This window comes from Limanda limanda, chromosome 11 (genome assembly GCF_963576545.1).
Source record: "Limanda limanda chromosome 11, fLimLim1.1, whole genome shotgun sequence".
In the NCBI taxonomy this organism is placed as follows: Eukaryota; Metazoa; Chordata; class Actinopteri; order Pleuronectiformes; family Pleuronectidae; genus Limanda; species Limanda limanda.
Genome location: NC_083646.1, coordinates 3,637,856 through 3,660,756, shown reverse-complemented (window position 1 = coordinate 3,660,756; position 22,901 = coordinate 3,637,856). Strand labels below are relative to the sequence as shown.

Sequence of the window (22,901 nt, the reverse complement as noted above, 5' to 3'; positions counted from 1 at the left end):
GATTTGTAAATGTTTCTGTAACTGATGTCTCTCCATGTTATTGTTGCACAGAAGTAAAAAGACTGTTACATGAGCGTCCGGTCAGGACTTCACTTTCCCTTTTGTCTGTTTGAATAAAACATCATGGAAACCAAAAGAATAACACACTTTGTCTCTTTCTCAACCGATGAGTGTCGGCCGTTTGTCAGGAAAACACAAATCATGGGATTAAGCTGGAAGCTGTCTCCGTCAACACGCTTTGAATCATGTTAGTAACTGCACAGTAACGTCGGGAGTAATTATCCACTGTGAGGTTCTTTGCTTTTTGCTGTGTCTGCACGTTGAGTTGCTGCTGATGACCACCAGGTGGCAGTGCTGTATTTCAGTGGCGTTGTTCCCTGACTTGTTCTCTGTGTTTTCTCCATAATGCAGAACATCAGTAGTAACTTTTCAAATAATAAACATCTGCTGACAATTTACTATCTAATAAAAACCAGTGGAATATAAATCTGTTTAAATTCAAGCTTGGTGTCCATTGACGATATGTCTCCTCTAAACTTTAAAACACTGAGGGATGACTGAACCACCTTTTATTTTGATCCCCCGTTGTTCTGGAAGAGCTCGTCTTTTCGCTGCCGGTCCTCAGCAGCAGTGTTTATATATGTTTTATATTCATGATGACTTGTCCAGCAGCTCAGTCTTCAGTGTCTGCCTCTAGGCCTCCCAGTGTCTGACTGCTCCCCGGTCATATTGTGCCTTCCTCCACCAGTTTGTCGAGTCCTTTGCAGATCCTGGTGAGGTTGGGTCGGAAGGGCCCGTCGGGGTCGTACAGTTTGGTCAGCAGCTCCGGGTCGGAGTAATGGTTGAAGACGTGGTTGATGCGGCCGTGGGACTTGGGGGTGAGGTGAGTGTTGACCAGCTTCAGCAGCAGGTCCCTGCAGTTCGTCAGGAGGTCGGCCATCACCGCTTTGTCGAAGGTGTAATCCACCTGCATCGGGAAACGTAGAAACGGACTTGAGTCATTTCAATAACATAAAGATGGACGATGTGACAGATCCCTAAAAGTGAAGCCAAAACGTCTAGATCGCCCCCTGGTGGCTGTCTGCAATACATCTCATAAACCCTGCCTCCTCCTAAAAAAAGAATTAAAGTAGTTGCTGACATTGTTCTCGACTGTGATGTGTATCTATGATGTGACAAAAATAGGGTGAAACATGATTGACAGCTGAGATTGACTGTCTTCGATTGTCAATACAAGTAAAATCAAATATATTCATAAGAAACTCTCGTTATAGACGGATACATTCTGATATCTGCTCATCTGCAGATCCTTTAAGTGAAGAATGTTTTAGTTTCTACAGGTTGGACCTGTTAATAATCTTGTAATGAAAATCTTTCCCAGCAGTTTTCATTTTGATGCAAATCTAAAATCAAAGTGTGAAATGAACCTATTTATGTTCTGTCATGTTTTAAAAGCGGAGATGGAAACAGGCTGTTGGAGTCGGTGAGTTTGTAGCTGAACTAAAATGAATCCTACACTTCATAGAAAAGTTTGAGCTGCAAGTAAAACACACGTCGACACAGAATTATAATACGACTTGAACTGGTTTCTGTTCATCGCTTCTCCAGATATTTATTTATGTGTTAAATTGAAAATATCCCTGACAAATTTCATTATATTTGTTTCAAATCACTGAATAAGAAGCGTTAGCACGAGCTCAACACGAGAACACGAACCTCGTAGAAGCTGACCGCCGTCATCGCGCCCTGGTGCAGCTTCTTCTTGAAGTCCTGTGCGACTTTCAGCTCATCGGTGCTGAACCGGTTGTTCCGGAACAGGAGGCCGATCTTCACCGCGATCTTGATCAGGTCCTTGATAACCTTCTGAGCCTCCGACTTGTTTCCCGAGTACTCCTTGGAGATGCGGTAGAGTTCGTCCAGGATCTCGCTGGTGGTGTCGTCGATGAACATCTGCACCGAGCTCTTGCTGGCCATGGAGCTGAGGAGCTTCTTCTGCACCTTCAAGGCCATGTCCTTGGTACTGAAGTCGGCCATGTCTGCCTGAAATGTCAGAGAAAAGAAAACCACAATGTGGATTAAATAAAATCTGAGAAAGAATAATAATCTAACTGCCATTTACAATTTTGAAATCACACTAGGCGACAGGTTCAGAGACGTTTTCTCATGTTTTCCTTTGTTTCCATCTGATCTGATTAGTTTTGGATTCACGTTGTAATGTTGTCAAAGCAAAGCCTTAATTATCTCCACAATAAAATGACTAAATGTAAAATAATCCAACTATATAAAGCATCGTTGAGCCTGATAAGACGAGCGTTTTTCACACTTTGCCGCCGGGCACAGCTTCATCCTTCTGCTGCCAGACCCCAGCGGGGGGGGGGGAGGTGGAGGTTAAGTGCTGTGTTCAAGGGCAAAGCGTTTGTTGTTGTGGAGTCTGGGGAGGAGGCAGCACCTGTTCACCTCTCTCATCCAGATTTCCTCCATCATCTGGGGAATCGAACGGGCGACTCTCCAGTCCTTAGTCCTCTCTAACCTTCAGATCTTCATCCATCCCATCACCTCATCACTAACGTACAACTCACGGTCGCTGTTATTAATAAGGATTCTGTACTTTTAAAAGGAAGCTGGTTTCTACACGGTGTTGAATCAGCAAGCGGTGGGAATCCAGTGTGTTGTGTTTAATTGGAAGCTTTTGTGTAACGTTAGCTGCAGTGTTTGTGTTTGGTTGTGACATGTTTGTGAAGCCGAGAGGGAGAAGCTCCATGGAGGAGACTCCACAGAGGCTTTTAGTTTCTCCTCTGAGACTTTAACCACAAGTAGCATCCATCACAGAGAAGCTCCACTGGGAGGTCATCAACATGAACAGCTCCACACGACAGAGAATACACTATTTGTCTCGGATCGTCAACACAGAGGGAATTAATTCCTTTTTAATTCTGACTAATTTCTCCCTAATCTGTGACACAAGTGTGGATTAAAAAATGAGGAAGTCAGGTTTTATTTAGCCCGTGTGTGTTTGAAAGAATCAAAATCTGACTCTTATAATGGATTGAGTCACAGAGAAAAATGAGGAACGACTTCTGTGAAACTAAATAAGAAGAGGAAGGGTTTTTGTCATTTTACATTTTGAGACTACCGAAGATGTCAAGAAGGAAGTTGAATTTCAGGGGAATCTAAAAATGTTGAGAATAAATTCCCGACATCAAGAATAAAGTCAAACCAAATGAGAGGAAGGTTTAAGTAAATTCTTCTATGATCTTGGAATTTCAAGTTTGTTATGACAATCAGTCGTGCAACATAAAGAAAAGTCTTATTGTTGACATGCAAACTCTTCTCAACATTTCGACTTATTCTTAAAACACAAAATGGAAATTTTCTTTAACCTGACCCATGCCTCACAGATTATATCTCCACCACCAGAATCACAAACACTTCTCGTTAATCCAAAGAAGTTGCAATGAAAGATCAAAATAAGTTAATCTTCTAAGTTAATCTTCACCACGCATCAGTGCCACCGACACACTTTAACTTCCTGTGTCATTTGTTTTTATACTTTCACACATTTCCAGTTTAGAGTACAAACGGGGCAACGTTCACTGAGCGTTTTTCAGTCTGACTTCCTGCGCTGGATCCCGTCGTGTGGCCTGTGTGAACAAGTAGATGAAGCCGGACGGCTGCATAGCTGAGGCAGGTCCGTGCCTGCTGGTTGCAGATTGCATCAGTGGTGGGGCAAGAACAGAAAGTGAGCAATCTGAGCCGCTGCTGTAATTACTGTCCTGGGGTCTGTGCTTGTGTAAGACAACAGTGAAGTCTGTTACTGGAACATCCTGTGCATTAGCAGCAACATATTGTCTGTAAGCTGTCAGTGGAATGGCTGTCTTCCCTGATGGAGGCTTCTCTCATGGCTGCTTGTGCTTATTAGACGATGATGCTCTCCTCATCATCCGGCTTCGGCGATGCACAGTCAGCGCATCGAGCAAACGACTGCACGGCTCAGTGAGGAACCAGACAGAGCTCCAGTCGCTTTAATGATCATATCATGCAAATACGCAGCACTATGCGATGACTCCACCCGACGCCGGCCTGCACCCGAGTCCCTGCTGCAGCAGTCGTGATTATACACGCGGCCATTTTCACAAGATGTCTCACTCGGCTCTGTTTTACGTGCTCAACCACTCATTCTGAACGAGTGTGACATTTCTAATGACTTGCTTTGTTACGAGAGCCTCGGCTTCCCCTCGGGGAATTAGAGAACATTCATTAGATTAATTTCCCCTCAACGGTGATAATGGCAGTGGAGCAGCGTGATAGCTATTTCAGATTCATGCTTCAATCTCATTCATTTGCTCAAAACACTGCAGGGATTTGAGGGACGTGAACAGTGGGGACTCGCCAACCAGAGCTCCCCATAACAAAATGTAACTGGGCAGGCGATGGATCCATCCGGGCTGTTTGCAGAGTCTGAAACCACAGCTCCACTTCTTTCCAATGGAAGTCAGTCTCATCAAGGACACCTTCAGTGTTTAGAATCACTTTTTCAGGTGCAGACCAACAAGGATCTTTAAACACCAGTTTGTCGTCTGCGTAGAATGATCTGTTTCCCTCCTGAACGCCTCCAGGTGAACTCTGAGAGATCTGCCACATTCTTGGAGAGCAAAATGAAAAAACCTCCAGAGCAGAGGTGGTTCTCTCACTTTGGCAGCTCTGTTTAGCTTCAGAGTTCAACATGTGGGGAAGAGCCCTCCCTTGTTAATGGACGGTCGCAGCGAGGCTAATGATTGGTGGATCCATCCAGGCCGGCAGGAGAGGTAAATATTTAGCATTCCTCAGATGACTGCAGCGGTTGAGCCTCGGTGTTTGTGTGCATGTATGAACCTGTGAGCATTTCCCAGTAAAAAGAGGTTTCAGGTGCGTTCAAGTATGTTTGGGAATTGGAGAATTTCCCGTGTGTTGCAGAGGGGGGGGATTCACGAAGCCCCCTTTAGACTTGTGTCCTGTGCAGCTGTAGAAAGTGAGCAGGGCCTCATTATTATCAGCTCGATAGAAACATGGGACCACCTGGCTGACTTCTCACCTCCGGGCCTGTGGGGACGGGTCGACGGGGGGGGTTTGCTCTCTTTCATCAGCTGGAACAATGACAACGTTTCCAGAGAAGCCAAACCAGTCGATCAGATTTAATGAGACTCTTATTTTCTCCCTAACTGGGGGAACATGTTCACAGTGAAACCACAGCAGGCCTCAGCGGGTGAGGATGAAGTCTCACTTCCGTTTGCATGTTTTGAACTCGGCTGCAGGTTGAGATTTGCAGATATTATTTTTGCACTTTATCTTGTTGTGTAACTCTTGGATTTAATCTTACTGCATTAAGTCGACTGAACCACGTCTCCATAAAGCTAAAACAGGATTTTGAAACCAGCAGAATGCACATGGTGCAGTTTTTGTCCAACATTTCACAACTCTTCCGACTTGTCGTTGCTCAAGTTTGAAAAGGGAAGCGAAACAGGCGGCAGTTGGCTGAGCGGCCGGGTGTCTTCAGCGAAGGCCCACGGTTTCTGCACCGTAGAGCCGGCGACTTCTCGACCTTTACACAGTGTTTGGCTCCGGCCTAACGTGCCCCAGTTCAAAGTAGAGCAGCCCAGCGCGGGAGGAAGGGAGAGTCCACCGCCTTGAGATCTGAGTTGAGCAACTCGCAGCCTGTGCAAACAGAAAGGTTGCGCTCCACATCTGTGTGTGTGTGTGTGTCACTGTACTTGTTCCAGCATGACCCTGAGCGTACATGCACATCTCCCAGCTCGATGGGGAAGTGGAGATTCAACACACAATTTGTTCCAATCATCCCCTCCGAGTGAGTCTGTGTCGGCGAGCCACACAACCAACACTTCATTTCTTTCCAGCACTAATCTGGGCCCAGAGGATTCTTTTTAAGTGGCACACGAACGAGACAGGAGGGTCTTACCTTTTTGTGTGTCTGTGTGTGTGTGTGTCAGAGAGTGTGTGCTGGGTCCCCCTCCCTCCTCGGCTGTGCCTCTCTCTCTCTCTCTCCCTCTGCTCCGGGTTGACAGCTCAGGCCGTTGGATTTAAACCGATCCCTCCATCTTCACCAGAACCGGAACCCAGAAAAGAGTGGCAGCGGCAGCAGCAGCCCTCCTGCAGCGCCTCTGTTCCTGCCACACTGTCTTAAGATAATGTTGAGTTGTACTTCCTTGAGGAACTAAATTGCTATGACACACCCCTCGGCCTGTGTGTGTGTGTGTGTGTGTGTGTGTGTGTGTGTGTGTGTCTCTCTCTCTCTCTCTCTGTTGTGTTTCCCTCGGTAACTCAAACTCTTGAAAAGCCCACTGTGTTCCTCTCCTGCCCTCTCTCATCCACCTCTCACACTCTTTTTTGAATCTCTCTCTCTCTCTCTCTCTCTCTCTCTCTCTCTCTCTCTCTCTCTCTCTCTCCTCTCTCTCTCTCTCTCTCTCTCTCTCTCTCTCTCTCTCTCTCTCTCTCTCTCTCCCTCTCTCTCCCTCTCTCTCTCTCTCTCTCTCTCTCTCTCTCTCTCTCTCTCTCTCTCTCTCTCTCTCTCTCTCTCTCTCTCTCTCTCTCTCTCTACACTCTCTCTCTCTCTCTCCCTCTCTCCCTCTCCCTCTCTCTCTGTCTGTATTGCTGACGCTCTGCCTCTGCTTGTCCTGACAAGTGAAAACCCCAGAAAGAATTTAGCAATGATCCAGTGATGCAGCTGTTGAAAGGGGAGCGGCTTAACCCCCTTTTTGTTGTTCACCTTGGCTGGAATGTGGCTCCTGTCACTGGCGTTGAGCACAGTGTCACCTCCCTGTGTGTGTGTGTGTGAGTGTGTATTTGAGTGTGAGTGTGTATAGGCTCAAAACAATGAGTGTGTCTCATTCTGACGCACGTGCACAGTCATAACTCACAGGCTGAACTATAACTTCACACTTTTACTGACCCACAGTGGTAAAGGTGGTGCTGACGTGTGTGACGATATCTATCTCTGTCCATCAGTGTGTGTGTGTGTGTGTGTGTGTGTGTGTGTGTGTGTGTGTTTGTTATCTGCTTGTAAAGCTAGAGTCAGTTTTTTGCGTTACTGTTCAGTCCTAAGTTGTAAAGTTGCAGTAATGTTGTGTACATGCACCTTGCCTTCATTCAATATAATCCTTTATTGGATTGTTTTTAACACTCAATCATCGACTGTAACGATCCCATCATAAACCTCTTCTTATCACACCAATTTGGTTAAAACAAGTTATCTGATGACATCCTGACTGACAGCTGAGTGTGTGTGTATTGATATGTCACTACCGTTTATGATCCTGACGTTTTTAGGTTTTGTTTGACCTCTTGTCAGTTTAGGGTTTATTAAAATCATGTTTGTAAGGAAATTAAACTTCACATCAATCATCCTCATCGACTTTATTTTCTGCACCGACGCCAAGGAGGTCATTTTCAAAACAGATTTCTACGAAACTTGGCGGCCGGGTGGGATCTGATATCTATCTACGAGTTTGTGAAACTGGGTGTAGATATAATAAAATGTCCGGATCTGTAACTGTGGTTTCACAGGGGAAATAGGGTTTAATGCAGCTGCTGTGGAGAAACAAATAGAACTAGAAACATGCAACTAACATCTATATGTAGCTGGAATAACTTAATTAAGAGTTTACATGCATCTGCAATAGTTTTACATCTATGTCCTAAAATTTTAGGGACTGTTGTGCTTTAGCTAAATCGTGCACGTTGACATTACAGAGATATTATTGCACTTTGTCCCTGATAACTTATTTATCCTGGTGAAAAGTACACATCATAAAGTAATTCCCCTTTTTAAAAGTGGTGAGTTTGACTGAAGTCGCAGTAAAAGCTTATAAATCTGAAGGTTAATATCAGTCTTGTGAGTTAAGCTTTGTTTGAGCCATAAAACTTCAGCCCTGCGAACGTCTGAGTGAAAAATAAACACAACTGAGGGTAAAACCAACATCACGACAACAAAACCCTCAGTCAGCGAACATGTCTGAATTCAATGATTCATTCAGAATCAGGAAGTGACTGATTCCAGCGCCGTGTGTTTATGTGTAGGTTTATCCGAAGTGCAACCAGCTGTGCTGCTGAAGGCCGGCCAGTCACAAAACCACCGGTCCTCCTGACCAATGAACGCTGCTGAGCGCTGATCGTTGTCAGATGTGAGGTCAGAGGTCACGCCGAGGCCCAGCTGGACTCAGAGGTGTGTCAGGACATCGAACCCACGAGACGGAAACACACCTGCCTCTTTGTCTCCTCTCCTCCTCCTCTTCCTCCTCCTCCTCCTCCTCCTCCTTCTCCTCCTCCTCCTGCAAGAAGCTAGAGTCCCGGTAGACTGCAGAGAGAGGTTTGTCGCCGTGGCAACAGACAGGAAGTAGTGCTTAAGCGGTTTCCTGATGGCTTCCTCTTTATCAGGTAATGACATCGCCCAAGAAAACATCAGCGAGGGCTGAACGTGTGTATGAGCGTGTGCACGCCTGCATGTGTTTGTGTGTTAGAGCGCTCTGCGTGTGTGTGTGTGTGTGTCGGTGGGTGTGTGTGTGTGTGTGTGTGTGTTGGTGAAGGAGCTCTCACCTTAACAATGTAAACAGCTACGCATTTGCCGCTTTGGGTCATGAGATAATAAGAGCAACTTCAATTATGTCACTTGTCTTTCATTAAGAGATCACACAGACCTTCCAGCCTCTGACCTCACACACACACACACACACACACACACACACACACACACACACACACACACACACACACACACACACAGACAGACACACACACATATAATGGCAGTGTGTTATCACCAGATGACTAAGACCGGAATAACCGACCTCATCACCGCTCAGGTCAGGGAAACGTGGCTGGAGGATTTGGCGTGTGGACACACGGAGGATCTGGCGAGCTCCGGTTCTCGATGGTGAACGCAGAGCGAGATCAACAGATGCTGGTTCGACGGAGGCCAAGAGATTTAATTTGATCAGCCTGCGGCTAACGGAGATTAATTTAGTTCCCCGAGGCGTCAGATATGAAACGCTTCCATGTCACTTTGTGCTTTCAGACGTGAGGAGACTCAGGGATCCGGAAATTAACCCACTTGTTGTTCACAGTCACTGATTTATTAACTAATTAATTTATTTCTGAGCTTTTGGTTCTTCTGACTTCACTCACGTCCTCTCACAGTCGAACGCTGTGAAGCTTTTCCTTCATTTCTTTTGTTTTCGCAGTCGTTGGTTTGTTTGTGAACAGATTTAAGCAAAAACTGCTGAACCCATTTGATTGAAACTTGGTTGTAAGGTGGGGGAGGAGCCAAGAAAGAACCCAACTTCTGGATCAGATTTTATTAATGGGTTGGAACCAGGAAATGGACAATGTTGTTTCTCAACAAATACCTCCTATAATAAAAATCTTGATGAAGGCAAATTATCTGATCTCAGTGCATGTCTATACAACATGGTGCGAGTGGCCATGAGCCCTTCTACATTCATCTGCCTTCGTTTATCTGTTTGTGAACACGATAACATAAAAGCTGCTGAACTGGTTTCCATAATATTTTGTCAAGAGGTCGGAGTCTGACCCAAGGAGGAACTTATCAAAATTTGGAGCAGTTCTGGAAATTGTTTCTCATCTTAATAAACATCGCAACATAGCGCTTTAGCCTCAGTTCAACTTGAGACTCTCTACTTAGTGTCATTCAAATATTTAACCTCTGCAAAGGAGGTTGAGTTTTCAACGTGTGTTTGTTTGTTTGTCATCACAATTACGCACAAATCACGTAACAGTTTTCCACGGAACTTTGATTCGATGGAACGTGAAGGAAAAAGCAATAACACGTAGGCGTGTACGCAGATGATTATCTCTTTTATATTTCTTTAATGACAACGAGGAAATCATGTTCCGCTCTGGTGGATGAATGTGCTCAAGTGTTATTATAGTGATTTTTCTGGTCACACCTGCTGCGTCAAGTGTTTCTCGTCACGATCTAATTATAAAAATACAAAAACATTTGTCGTGGCTGTACATACACTTTTATATAAATAGACACAGTGAAACAAATGCAGTCAGTTACAGTCAGGGATTGAACTCATGAAGACAATGTAGTGAAACTCTACGCTGACCATTCGTCTACTTTCAATAAAATACAAGCTATCACGTCTATTCTCAGTGAATGAAATGAAGCTTCCGTAATGTGGAGGCGGGGTCAGATTACGTGTTAGATAATGGGTTAATTGTCATTTTCCAAAACATCCTGTCATCTGTTGTCATTACACGTTTGGGTGTTTTTCCTGTACCAGTAAAACCAGCTTATCAAAAATACAGCAAAGAGTATAAAGTAAATCTGAATTACACTTAATTGTCGTCCTGTAGTTTAATGCAGAAGAGCAACAAGCAGCTTTTATCCGTTTGATATCAGAGTGTTTTTCTTCAGCTCAAACCTGAACTGTGCAGCTGAACTTTAGTGGGAAATGTTTACAAGTTAGCGTTGGTGTTTAGTTTAAGTTGCCAGGAAACTTTAGTTTGACTCTGGTTGTAATAAAAAGCCAAAATCTGTCACGGCCCTTCGGACATGACGTGAGAATACAGATCGTCTGCAGCTGTTTGTGCACTTCACACCCCGGTCACACGGTGGCGCTGTCCTCACAGGATGCAGCAGGAGGCGCTGCGCATGGGCAGGTTGGCGGGCAGCTTGGCGTACTGCTGCCTGAAGCTGTGTCTCTTGATGTTGAGGAAAGGAGCCGGGTTCTCCGGCCCGTCCACGGGCAGCAGATCCTCCACGATAGCGATTCCCTGAGGGACCTCCAGCCGGGACACCTTGCTGATCTTAGTCTTTCTGGCTTTGTCTTTGTCCTGCGGCTCGACCGAGACGCTGCGTGGCTCGGCGGCCTCCGGCAGCGGCAGCGTGTCCAGCGGCAGGTCGCTGGGGCTCGGCTTGCCCTCGGCCTGGTCGTCGCTTTTGGCGATGTTGAGGTTGGACGCCATGCGTTTGGTGTTGGGGCTCGCGGAGCTGGTGCAATTACACGTAAGTTTAATTCACACAAGACATTAAGAAAACATTCAGACACAGTTATCACGGTGCCTAAAATCTTATATTTCTAAATATGGCCTCACGTTGTTAACATCTTAAACCCGGAGTGAGCAAAGAATAACGATGTCTGAGAGTTAGGATCCAAGTAAATGTTTCCTGTGGTGCTTCAAATTAACTTTCTGCAACTGATGCTATGATAAATCCCACACCACTAACATTTGCATAGATTTCTCTTTAATTTAGATTTCTCTTTAAATATGTTTCCTCTTCTCTAACAATTATGGCTAAAATGTGATGTTTTTAATTGGTTTTAAATTGTCTTTGATTTATCGAATTAATCAAAGACAAAGGGTTCCCGACCCCTGGTTTGAGAACAATTGTCTTCGACTAAGTAATAGGAGCCGGGGTTTATTACAATAAAATAAAAATACATATCTAAAAGTGTAATTTGCTCAGTGTGCATTTCCTCTCCTTTGGTTCCTTTTGAATAAATATATTAATCATTCTTTTGAAGAAACAATGTGAACTAGTCGAGGTTATGTTTACACCCTCTTCTTTTTGTTTGTTGGCTGTTTTGTTTGATTTGTTTGATTTCTCTGTTTTTTTCAGGGTTACACAGGAACTAAAGTACAGATTAACTTGGTGGAAGGATTCTGCAATTTCTTTTACACTTGATTTTTGAGAGACGAAATAATGGATCTTGATGAAAAGAGTCATATCATGATATATCTAAGAGTTTTTAATTTGGTGCAGATCCAAAGGAAAAGAAATGTGGTGTGATAGTGTTGGGCCTTTGTGGAGGTTAAACACTATTTTACCTTTTCTAGTCTTATCATGTTGTTTATTTTATTTGTATTGTTACAATAAGTCTCAAACACTTGATATTAGACGGAATCAGAGGTTCTGTGATGAGCCCATTTTATCTAATGATAATTAGTCTTTTCATTCTGCAGGACTAACAGACAGAAGCATCTTTCTTGCTTCCTGACCAATCAGCACAGCTCTGACCGATCAGACCTGATCCTCAGACTGTTCCTCGGTCGACTCACCCGTTAGAGCTCTTCTCCTCCGAGTCTTTCTGCTCGCCGCTGTAGCGCAGCTCCGCCGGCGTCTTGAACGAGAGATCCTTCTTTCCTTTCAGCCAGTAGGTCTTCATGTAACCTTTACCCTGAACCCGGAAGACCAGTTTAACATCTTCTCAAATAATCATAACTTTAATAACATGTGTCTTTGATTAGGTTGAGGATGAACAGAGATGACATGACAGATAGATCTCCCTCTGGTGTCCTCCATGTCAGCAGATGGGACATGAGCCAAAGTCCACGTCAAATACATATTTCCAAAGATTATTTCTGTCGTTTAAGGTCGTTCTTATCACACTGATGGATGTTTCAGGTGTGAACAGCAGATCAGCAGCGAGTGCAATAAATGAGACAAATCAATAAATATCATTTGTCAATGGCTTCCTCACCTTCACAAATATTTTGCCCCTCTCCTCGATGATGTAGGGCTCGTGCTCCAGGTGATCCTTGCTGGTCTGACTGATGTGGATCTGCATGCCCTGCTCACACACACACAGACAACAACTCATTTGTATGGAAGTTAAAAACCTCGAGCTCAGTGGAATCAAACCTGCACGAGCCACCTTCCTTCCTAATGTATTCTCTGTCCGTAGCACACATGACATTACCTCCTATTACTGTAAGTAATGGAAGGCAAATTAGGCGATTAGCATGTTGCATTAACTTAAAAGCAACATGCACGGGGGCGTCATTAGACAGGAAATGGTTTCCTGTAGTAACGACTGTGACGGAGGGAAATCCTGAATGTTATTGCAGTTATTTATTCTGTCGCCCGCGGGTTGTTTGGCTCATTCGAATGTGCAGCGGCTCGTTAAACATCTGAGAGCAGTCACCACTCCGTTGCTCTCCATCCGCGAGGCCGTGTTCACCGTGTCGCCGAACAGGCAGTAGCGAGGCATCTTCAGGCCCACCACGCCGGCCACCACCATGCCTGAGTGAATACCTGAGGGGGGGGGGGGGGACACACAGAGGAGGGGTTCATCAGGAGCTGAAGAACACAGGTTGTATTGCTCCTGTCATAAGGAAACAATGGCGACAACAGAGAGAGATTGGATCTTGTCCTTCAGAGGATTCAGGCCTCATCAGGTCGGAGCTGCTCACCGACTCGGATCTGGATGTTGTCCCCGGTGGACGGGTCCTTCAGGTGGTCGATGGAGCTCAGCATGTCCAGCGCCATGTCACAGGTGTGGTGTGCGTGGAAGGTCGTTTTGTTGGGCACGCCGGCCACGACCATGTAGGCGTCACGGATCGTCTCCACCTGGAAGCAGAGACGAGAGTCGAATGTTCGCTGGAGAACTTATTCCTCCACAACAGGGTTTTCTAAAGGTATTCTTGTTGTAAGAGGTTGTCAATCATAGCATCAAGAAGTGTGTGTGTGTGTGTGTGTGTACCTTGTAGACGTTGTGCTTCTCGCTCAGCGTGTCGAAGACGATGTAGATCTCGTTGAGCATGTCCACCACCTGCATGGGCGTGATGTGGATGCAGATCTCGTTGAACTTCACCACGTCGCTGAACAGGATGGTCACATCTGGGAACACCTGGAACACACACACACACACGCACACACACACACACACACACACACACACACACACACACACACAAACAAACACACACACACACAATTAGATGTTTGCTATGTTTTATAGTTTCCCTGTGGTATTAATTGTGGAACAGTTTCTACTCATGTAATGAATAATCTCCACCATGGAGGTTATGTTTTCACCCCTGTCTGCTGGTTAGTCAGCAGAATTACATAAAAACGACTGAACTTCCTCAAAACTTTGTTGAAAGAAGGAACAAGCGCAGAAAAATAACTTATTGAATCAGGAACGAGTTCCATGATTAAATTTCGCATCCCTTTTTTGTGAGATGGGGCTTTTTTCACATTTTCCCAGAGAATGTATTTTTGGATCTGGTTTAGTTTGAGTAATTTGGTGCAGATCCAAATACAAAATCAGGATCCAGTGCAAAAGCTACAAAGCGGATTTTATTGAAACTCGATTTGACGATATTCACGCCAATGAAAAAGCTGATTCATGCTGTAACAGATTTGATTAAACAGGTAGAAGCAGATATTTACGTTCATTGTCTTTAAACATTGCGAGATAATGTGTTTCCGACATTTGGAGGGGGGACAAATAACACTGCATATATTTAAAAGTTCCTGAGATGCAGCCCACGTCCTCTTCCTGTGAGCAAAGTGGTTGTGAAGGTCCCAGCATAATTTTAACTTGTGTCTCATTATTAAAAAAGCAGTTTGTTGTTTCTGTGATATCTTAAAGTTCTGGGTCTCGGTCCCGGTCTCGTACCTGACACGTCTCCAGAGCCGTGATGCCCTTCCGGAGCCGGTCGGCCACGGCCTTGGGGATCATGGCGTACAGCAGGGAGTCGCCTCTCTTCTTCTCCTCGTCCAGCTTCTTGATGATTTCCATCAGCTGAGCGTATTTTTGTTGCTCCTGGAGGATTAGAATTGGGACAGAGGAGTCTACAGTTACAGTCTCACCTCCCTGAAAACTGAAATCCCCTCTCTGTCTGCTTTTAATCCTTCTAATCCACATCCCTGCCGCACGACCGAGGTGGATTTAAATGGGTGAAACAACACGGGGGCCGAGTGTTCACCTGGACTGCATGGAGAGAACCTTCTCCTCTTACACATGAACACAACGAGTCCTCCTGTTGAGGCTGAGCTGATTCTCTCTATCTGGACACAAATGAATCTGGGGTTTGTGATTTATTTTTCCCCTCACCTGATCGAGAGCCAGCTGCAGCTCGGCCGACTGCTGCGTCCCGGCCAGAATCAGCTCTCTGCTGGAGTCGTGCAGGTTCAGGTCGTTCACGTAAACTCCCATTTTAATCATGTCCTCCACCGTCTCTATGCTGCAGGGACAAGGACACGTCAAGGTTTCACTTAGTGTCCACATCTCAATACTCATTCTTTCATTATTAATACTCACATTTTAAATATATATATGTGTGTGTTTATATAGTGCCTATAAATATAACCCTGAATATGTTATTATACCTTATTATTATTATAGTTTTCTTACTTGCAGCCAAAATAACTTAAAAAAAATATTTGCAGTTAAAATCTAAATTAAAACATTATTAAATGTAAAATTAAGACAAAACAAGAGTATATGGATAAATTATTGTAAAATATTTCAGGCAGTAATCTCTGGATTTCAATGATTAAAAACATACAATTTAACATATTTAGTATTGAGGAGTTATCGAAAAGACAAAAAAGATAAATTTAAGAGATGTTTGTTTGTTCTTTTGCCTTTTTAAAAAATAGTAAATGATCAAATATATAATATCTAAAAATATAATGCAGTTTTAAAACATACAAACTGCATTTCCCACTAAGGTTTATCTCGATTGTTTGAATAAAAATCTACATTTTTAACCTAGATAAAAATACTGGAGCCATCTGAAGGTGAAAGTTTATCATAAGAGGGATGGACTCGACCTTCAGTCAAAGGAGACAGTGGCAACAGCATCACCTACAGGATCAACAAGTAACTGCAGCTAATAATGGCAGCAATACTTATTTTGTTTTGTCTCCTATTCTGCAAAGTTCATTCAGAGGCGTCATGTCGTCCATCTTTATTTAGAGTCTATGATGAAAACACAGTGAAACCAGTTCTCTTACATCGGCGTCCCGAGGAAGATGAGTGAGTCCCACTGGGGGACGTACTTCATCTGTCCCTTCAGATGCAAAGGTTTCTTCGGAGGTTCCCTCAGGTCCTCGAAGATGGTCTCACTGCACTTTCCTGAGAACATCGTGGAGGAAACCAGTGAAAACCATGTGATCAGGAAACTGAAGTAGATTTAGACACTCTAAATCTGTACGAGAGCTCAATAGGACCCAGTACAACTCAAAAAGTGTTGGTACAGGAGTTGCTGACATCATCACTTTCACTTCACATAATTTAACACTTTGCTCTAAACATAGAGACGACTTCTGTGAATTTGTCAAATGTTTCACTTTTGTCATTCTGCTCTCGTCAGCTCCTCACGCAGCTTTTCAGTCCGTACATATGTTTTTGTGATTCACGTGGACGTTTTAAATTATTCATATGTCGCTCACACTGGATCCTTCTTATTTGGATTGGCAGAGTGTTGTGTAAACTCTCCAAACACATGATTTCAGCATGTTTTTTCGTACATTCTGACCTTAAAGGCCCCAAACGGACTGAGGTTGGTGCACCTGGATTCACGACATGAATGTAGGCGAAGCAGGAACTAACGCTAACGAGGTGGAAGTGTAACGGGTTCTGACCGGTGATGGTCTGGAAAGCCAGCAGCTCGATATCCTCCATTCCAGGGTTGGCGTTGCTGTTGTACTGGGTGGGGTTGCTGCTGTACTCCTGCTCTGTGTCCTTCATCTCCTCCGGGGAGTTCGGCTCTGATGGAGGAGGCAGAAGAGCAGTGAGGAAGAGGAGGAAAATCATCATGAACCAGGATGTGAGTTCAACAGGAGAATTAAAACCTCAAAGTGTCACAGACAGCAGACAGATTATATGACATAATTTAGCATCTAAATCCAAATGAATTAATTCTCACATTGAAATAAGAATAGTTATTTGTCAAATCCTCTTTGGAAATATGTTTCCAACATGTTGCTAAAGATGTAATTGCATATTTCCCGTCTAGGATCTGAAAACATATGAATGAAAGTCTGATATTTCTATTCATGCCTGAATTGGTTTATATTTTATTTTGCTCTGTTCACGTTAATATTGGGAATTTTTGTGATTCCATTCGTTTGAAATAAACTTGTTTATTCTGAAATAAAATAGAACAGAATGGAGCTAAAAAACATTTTCAGACTCGATAGCGCCCCCTGCAGCACCTCCTCGTCCTCTCAGTAAAGATTTGAGGTTTTCGACCCTGGAAACTTTGCTCCTGTCTCTGCAGCCTAAGTGACTGAACCAGGCTGGAATATGAAAAGTTAAAAGAGTGGTACCTCTCTCTTCTTCCCTCCTTCCCTTCTCGCTGTCCTCCTTCTCCTCCGAGCCCTCTCTGTTCAGTTTGGGGATGTTGACCTTCTGCTTGCTCTCCACCACGGCCTTAGACATCAGCTCAAACACGTTGTTCAGGTGAGTGTAGATCTGAACACAGGGAGGAGGAGGAGGAGAAGGAGGAGGAGGAGGAGGAGGAGAAGGAGGAGGAAGAGGAGGAGGAGGACGAGGAGGACGAGGAGGAGGAGGAGGAGGAGGAGGAGGAGGAGGAGGAGGAGGAGGAGGAGGAGGAGGAGGAGGAGGAGGAGGAGGAGGAGAAGGAGGAGGAAGAGGAGGAGGAGGACGAGGAGGACGAGGAGGAGGAGGAGGAGGAGGAAGAGGAGGAGGAGGAGGAGGATCATTGTGGATATAGAAGTTTGTTAATCCACATTTACACTAACTGAGAAGTTCAGAAAGTTGAGATTCTCTCTTCAGAATCAGAATCAGAATCAGAATCAGAAAGGATTTATTGCCAAGTAGGTTTAGATAGATAGATAGATTACATATTCATCCCTGAAGGAAAATAAAGTCGTCATAGCAGCCGGTATATTTGAATACAATAAAATACAATACAATAGAATAAAATAAAAAATATTGAGGTAGAAAGAATAAAAACAGAAACACAAGATAAATAGGTAGATAAGGTGCAGTGGCAAGATGATGGTAATAGTACTGATGATATGATGGTAATGTTATTGTTAGACAGTATATAAAAATAGTACAGTATGTATATAATATAACATAATATTTATTTATATATGATAGTAATTATACCAATATGATAGCAGTATCGTCTGATCGGTTTACACCTGCCTGGAATTTTCTTTGGTAAATAGGTGCATACATTTAACATAAAGCATAAAAACACAATAAGTAATTCACATAAGAAATAAATAACTGTATATAAAACAAAACAAAAATATATACAAGATATAAAGAGTTAAATAAAAAGTAAAATGCAAAACAGGAGAGAATGTGGATGTGCAATATGCAATATAAGGGTTATAGGCTCTCCACTCACGTTGTCCCAGCTGAACTCCAGCATCGGTCGGACCAGGGCGAACTCCTCGTCCACCTTCTTGCCCTGCAGGTCGGAGAACACTTCCTTCAGGCCGTCCCCGACCCGGTACATGGTCATGTCTCGGCGGAAGATGACGCTGAAGGGGAACATGTCGAAGAAGATGCCGCGCTTCATCGGCAGCTTCTCGTAGCTCGGCGCCGTCTTCTGCTGCGGCATGCGGTGCTTGAAGGCCGCGTTGTCGAAGTTCATCTTGTAAACCTGCAGGAAGTCGGAAGAGTTCACACAATCTGAAACAGACTCTTAAACTGCGGAGAGAAGTTTTGTTTGATAACTTTTGAAAGATAATCAACACATTAATCAATAAATAAAATATGGCAGCGGTAGCAGCAGCAACGTGCCCACGAGGAAAAGAGACGACTTTGAATGTTAGTTTCATTCATCACGTCCAGGAGCTGCTGACATTCTGTCTGAAGGAATTTAAAGTTTCGACCTCTGAGGCTTGTTTGCATAAATTTGTCTCCAAGCGGTGAAGTGAGAAATCACCAGGTTCCTGATGAGTGAGAATAAAGACTCCGACGTTAGCAGAGCAACACAGATATGGATCATATGGAGGGTTGAAACTAATATTAGACGTTAAAACATTAACGATACGGATTTATAGATCGATACATACTGAAAAAAATGTGTCAATGATATGTAATTATTTGACAAAGAAATGTAATTGAGGTTTGATATTTCACAGTTTAACCATAAATTTGATTATAAATAACATAAACATGAAAACAAAACACAACTTCAACCAAATATGTATTTAGAAATGTTGGATTTGAAATTGTTGAAAAAACAACGACACATAAACAATGCAGAAAAAATTTGCATTTAAGTTTTGTATCGTATTGTACGATAATTTTAACATCTGTACGATTAATGACGCGTTGTATGATAATTTCATCATTTTGCAACACTGAGTATTACTAACTTACGACTATAACTAATTATTATTAGGTGTGATCTTGTAGTAACATATGTAACACGTCTGTATTTACGCTAGTGGCGATGAACGTGATGGTCTTGATTCCACATTTCATATTTGATCCTGCTGTAAATTTTGAGTTTACCCAGAGTCTCAGACTAATGAGCACTTCCTTGCCTCCAATAAACACTTGTTGTTCGAGTGCAAACAAGAACTGGGCCGGAGTCTCGTTGAGGCCGATGCACTCGTTTCCACGACGATGGACTCGTTTCCACGACGATGGAAGCGCCACAGAGACGAGGTCGGGCGCCACAGAGCTCTACGGTCATGTGACCTGAGTACGTACCACATACGTCATCTTCTCCGTCTCCTCTTTCGACAGGATCTCCACCTCGATGTCCGTGTTGTAGAACTGTCGTCCCACCTGAGAGAGCTGTCCTGCAGGGGGCGATAACAACACACGGGTCATGGGTCGGTGGAGGTCGAAGGCACTCATCAGGAATTCAGAGGATTGTTTAACTTCAGAGGAAACTGCAGCAGGAAGTAGAATCACTGCTTTGTGACTTTGTCCTGAGTCGATTACACTCGACTGTTTCGGCCTCGGGAACGACTTCTCTGCATCAAACCTTTCTTTTAATGTAATTTAATGTAGTACTACAGTATGTAGGTACTACATTCTACATACAAATACAGTATGTAGTACTACAGTAGTACACTACATTCTAAAAGAAAAGTTTGATGCAGAGAAGTTGAATGTATGTACAGTATGTAGTTTGTACTACAGTATGTACTACAGTATGTACTTTGATTAACACAGACTAGATCTTTGTTAAATTGTTCACCACAGATGAACATAATGTTTGATTTCCCAGTGAAGCAGCGGAGAATGCACAGGGCATTAATAATGATGAAATAAAAGACATGTGCTTTATAATGAAAGCATATTATTACTGTTCATTGTCTGTGGAAACTTTCACCTCCAGTTGCCTGGAAGCAAAAGAAAAACTTTGTGAAAAACGTGAAAAGCTGCAGCGTTTGTCTGGAAAATGTTTCCTAATATAAAGTCCAGTTGATTTGTAGTTAATGAAGCAAAACGAGCAAAAACACACACTAATTGGTCTGTTGTGTTAATCAAAGTTAATCCCAGTCAGGGTCACACGAGGCTGCAGCGTATCCCAGCATGCACTGGGCAGAGAGGGGATGGAACCCAGGTGGTCCTCGGTGGTCCGTCCTCTTACCCTTGACGAACTGGGTGAAGCCCTTGCGCGTGCTGCGGTAGTGAAGCGTGAGGCTGGTCTCACACTCCTCCTCCACGCAGAAGCTGGGCGGCTGCACTTTGGGGAAAGAGAAGCGGAAGTACTCGTGCAGGTTGTCCAGCTCGTTGATGAAGTCGCGCACATTTCGACCCAACACCTGGAAAAGATGGCGGACGGGAACATTTTTTAAATAATATTTTATAATAGAATGAAATCTATTTGAATATATCTAGTTATAAGCATTTCCTGTGTTCTTCATGTGCAGGGAAATATGTTCTGTTCATGTTTCATGTCGAGTGAATACATGAAACCTTTATTTATCCCGAGGGTCATTTCATCTGCACAAATATTCAAAGGTAACTTTTTTTACAGTTTCCGGTCCGATATATATTTAGAACCACTGAGCCGTTCCTTATTTAAATTATTCAGTAATATGAAACTTCCCGTGTGCCAGAGGGAGTTTTCCTTTCTTCAGCACAGGTGAGCTGGCTCTGCACTGGATCACTAAGGTGTGTGTGTGTGTGTGTGTGTGTGTGTGTGTGTGTGTGTGTGTGTGTGTGTGTGTGTGTGTGTGTGTGTGTGTGTGTGAGGTGTGGGTTGTCAGTGGATCACCTTCAGGATCCGCTCGTATCCGTAGTTCCCGATCCTCTTCACCATGTAGACCCCGAAGGCGTACATCAGCTCGTCGTGGGTCTTTCCCAGAACCTCGCCGGCGGCCTTCGCCAGGCGGAGGATCAGGTTGTCACTGGGAAAGAGAAGAAGAAGACTTCTTACTTATTTACTGTTCAACCCAGTGAGGTTTAAAGACGTTTTTCAGCTGAGACGTGAGTCGACTAAAATGCAAGTTTATCAACAGAATATTTATCAGTTTTATCAGGTTTTTCATTTAGAAATTTGAGAAAATATTCAACACATTGATCAATATAGACAATAATTTACCAGCCTTGAGGGCTACACAACAGCTTGCCCACAGAAAATTAAACCCAATATGATTTACAAACGTCTTCATCCCATTATCAAGTCTTAATACAGACATCGACATACAACAGCTGATGACGTCACATGACCCTTGTTCCAGTGCAAACAAGATGGAAAAATAAGGAGGAGCTATTAGAGATTAAACACTTAGAACAGAACGTAACAGCGTTGTGCAATAAACTATTAAAGGTTTTCAGGGTTTTAAAATTCTGGTGTAAACAAATGTTGAATATTCTACTAGAAAGACATTTTAATTATTTTGTTTTTATTGGTAAATGTACTTATTGCTTATTCCAAGTTTGACCTCACTCAGGTTAAGGTGAAAAGAATGTTTATATTCAGACTTTTCTCTTGATCTAGTTCATAGCAGAATATTGTCTATATTTCTCTAAATTAACACTTTCTGCCCCAGGTTAGAATGTAAGATTCCTTATCACATACTTCTCTTAAAAAAGGCTTAAATATTTCTTCACAGCACATTTCAAGCAACATCTTCAGCTTCAGACGTGATGCATTTGATTTTATCATCGGCTGAATGTCTGTTTTATTGCATCTCCTTAGTATCACAGCTCATCTTTGTCAGAAAACACAAACCTGCTGCTGTTCGATCACTGGAAACCAGCTCATGTTACAGATCTTCACCAGAAAACAGAAGAAGAACCTACTTGTACATCTGATGTCTGACGAACTTGAGGTGAGGGATCTCCGCCCGGTTCTCGATCAGCCTCCACACGTCCCCCCCGTAGGACTCGTTGATGTAATCGTTCACTGCTTCTAAGTACAGGCCGTACATCTTCTGCGGAGACGCGTCCATCCTGAAGCTGTGATGAGTCTTCTGACACCAGGTGGGAAATGGGATGAAACCTGAAAGAATCCTTCAGCAAACGGACCTTCGAAAGAGATTAAAAGTCATAATTCTGCTTGTTTTTAAAGTTTTTCCAGATGTAAAGTCGAAGGATTCAGCAGATGTGTTTTTACCTGTGACTCAGGAAACCTCAGGGATCCAACTGCATCTGAGGAGAGAGCAGGAAGGGACAGATTTCAGGAAGAAGCAGCTGCCTTGTTCTACACTTACTGTGAAACCTGCTTCCTGTGTCAAACACAAGCTCCTGAGGCTCATGATGCTCTCGTCTACTCACTGAGCTGCAGATCACACACGAGAAATAAAGACAGAATGAAAGAGCAGCGAGCACAGGGTGAAAGGAGAAGCCATCTTACCTGCAGTCCCTCGGCGCTGTGGTATCCTGGGCTGCGTCTGAGCCAGCCAGCGCCTCAGCCCCCCCGCCCGCTCCCCCCCCCGGCTGAGAGCCTCCACCTGCAGCTGACATGTGCACACTCATCTGTCAGGTCAACAGGTGACCAGCGCCGAAATAGCAGCAGCGAGGCGTGTTTGTGGCAGGTAGCAAAGAAAAGACCCCCGGTGCGGCCCCCCGGCTCGGTGCCGGGCTGAGGTTTGGATCTGTAACGAGTCGGTGGGGGGTGTTAGTGTTGGAGGGAATTCCTTAAACATGTAATTGGTGTGTTGTGTGCTCACAGTGTGGACAGTGGAACCCGGC

General features: G+C 43.9%; 2 protein-coding genes across 2 annotated transcripts; both read right to left on the bottom strand.

Annotated features, from left to right (window-relative positions):
- Nucleotides 1–519: 519 nt before the first annotated feature.
- On the bottom strand, nt 520–6,224 carry tnfaip8l2b (tumor necrosis factor, alpha-induced protein 8-like 2b). The gene is made up of 3 exons (XM_061081206.1): nt 5,954–6,224; nt 1,717–2,040; nt 520–967 (listed from the first exon to the last, which is right to left on the bottom strand). Exons 2-3 carry the CDS (start codon nt 2,032–2,034, stop codon nt 725–727), a joined length of 561 nt encoding a protein of 186 aa, XP_060937189.1. The 5' UTR covers nt 2,035–2,040; nt 5,954–6,224; the 3' UTR covers nt 520–724.
- A 4,417-nt stretch (nt 6,225–10,641) lies between these two features.
- On the bottom strand, nt 10,642–22,159 carry LOC133013829 (soluble guanylate cyclase 88E-like). The gene is made up of 16 exons (XM_061080909.1): nt 22,011–22,159; nt 20,980–21,112; nt 20,350–20,524; nt 19,458–19,549; nt 18,139–18,396; nt 17,114–17,228; nt 16,325–16,522; nt 15,767–15,887; nt 14,862–14,991; nt 14,424–14,570; nt 13,503–13,649; nt 13,213–13,369; nt 12,948–13,054; nt 12,501–12,593; nt 12,079–12,197; nt 10,642–11,008 (listed from the first exon to the last, which is right to left on the bottom strand). The coding sequence occupies exons 1-16, from the start codon at nt 22,157–22,159 to the stop codon at nt 10,642–10,644; spliced, it is 2,508 nt and encodes an 835-aa protein (XP_060936892.1).
- Between the last annotated feature and the right edge of the window lie 742 nt (nt 22,160–22,901).

What these genes read in the sequence shown, in the direction of transcription:
- LOC133013829 (XM_061080909.1), bottom strand. Translation starts at nt 22,159, where the DNA reads ATGGACGCGTCTCCGCAGAAGATGTACGGCCTGTACTTAGAAGCAGTG. An exon ending in CAACATCCAGATCCGAGTCG is followed by an intron (nt 13,055 to 13,212) that starts GTGAGCAGCTCC and finishes CCCCCCCCTCAG; the next exon opens with GTATTCACTCAGGCATGGTG. An exon ending in GGGGCAAAATATTTGTGAAG is followed by an intron (nt 12,198 to 12,500) that starts GTGAGGAAGCCA and finishes TTCCGGGTTCAG; the next exon opens with GGTAAAGGTTACATGAAGAC.
- tnfaip8l2b (XM_061081206.1), bottom strand. Translation starts at nt 2,034, where the DNA reads ATGGCCGACTTCAGTACCAAGGACATGGCCTTGAAGGTGCAGAAGAAG. An exon ending in CGGCGGTCAGCTTCTACGAG is followed by an intron (nt 968 to 1,716) that starts GTTCGTGTTCTC and finishes TTCCCGATGCAG; the next exon opens with GTGGATTACACCTTCGACAA.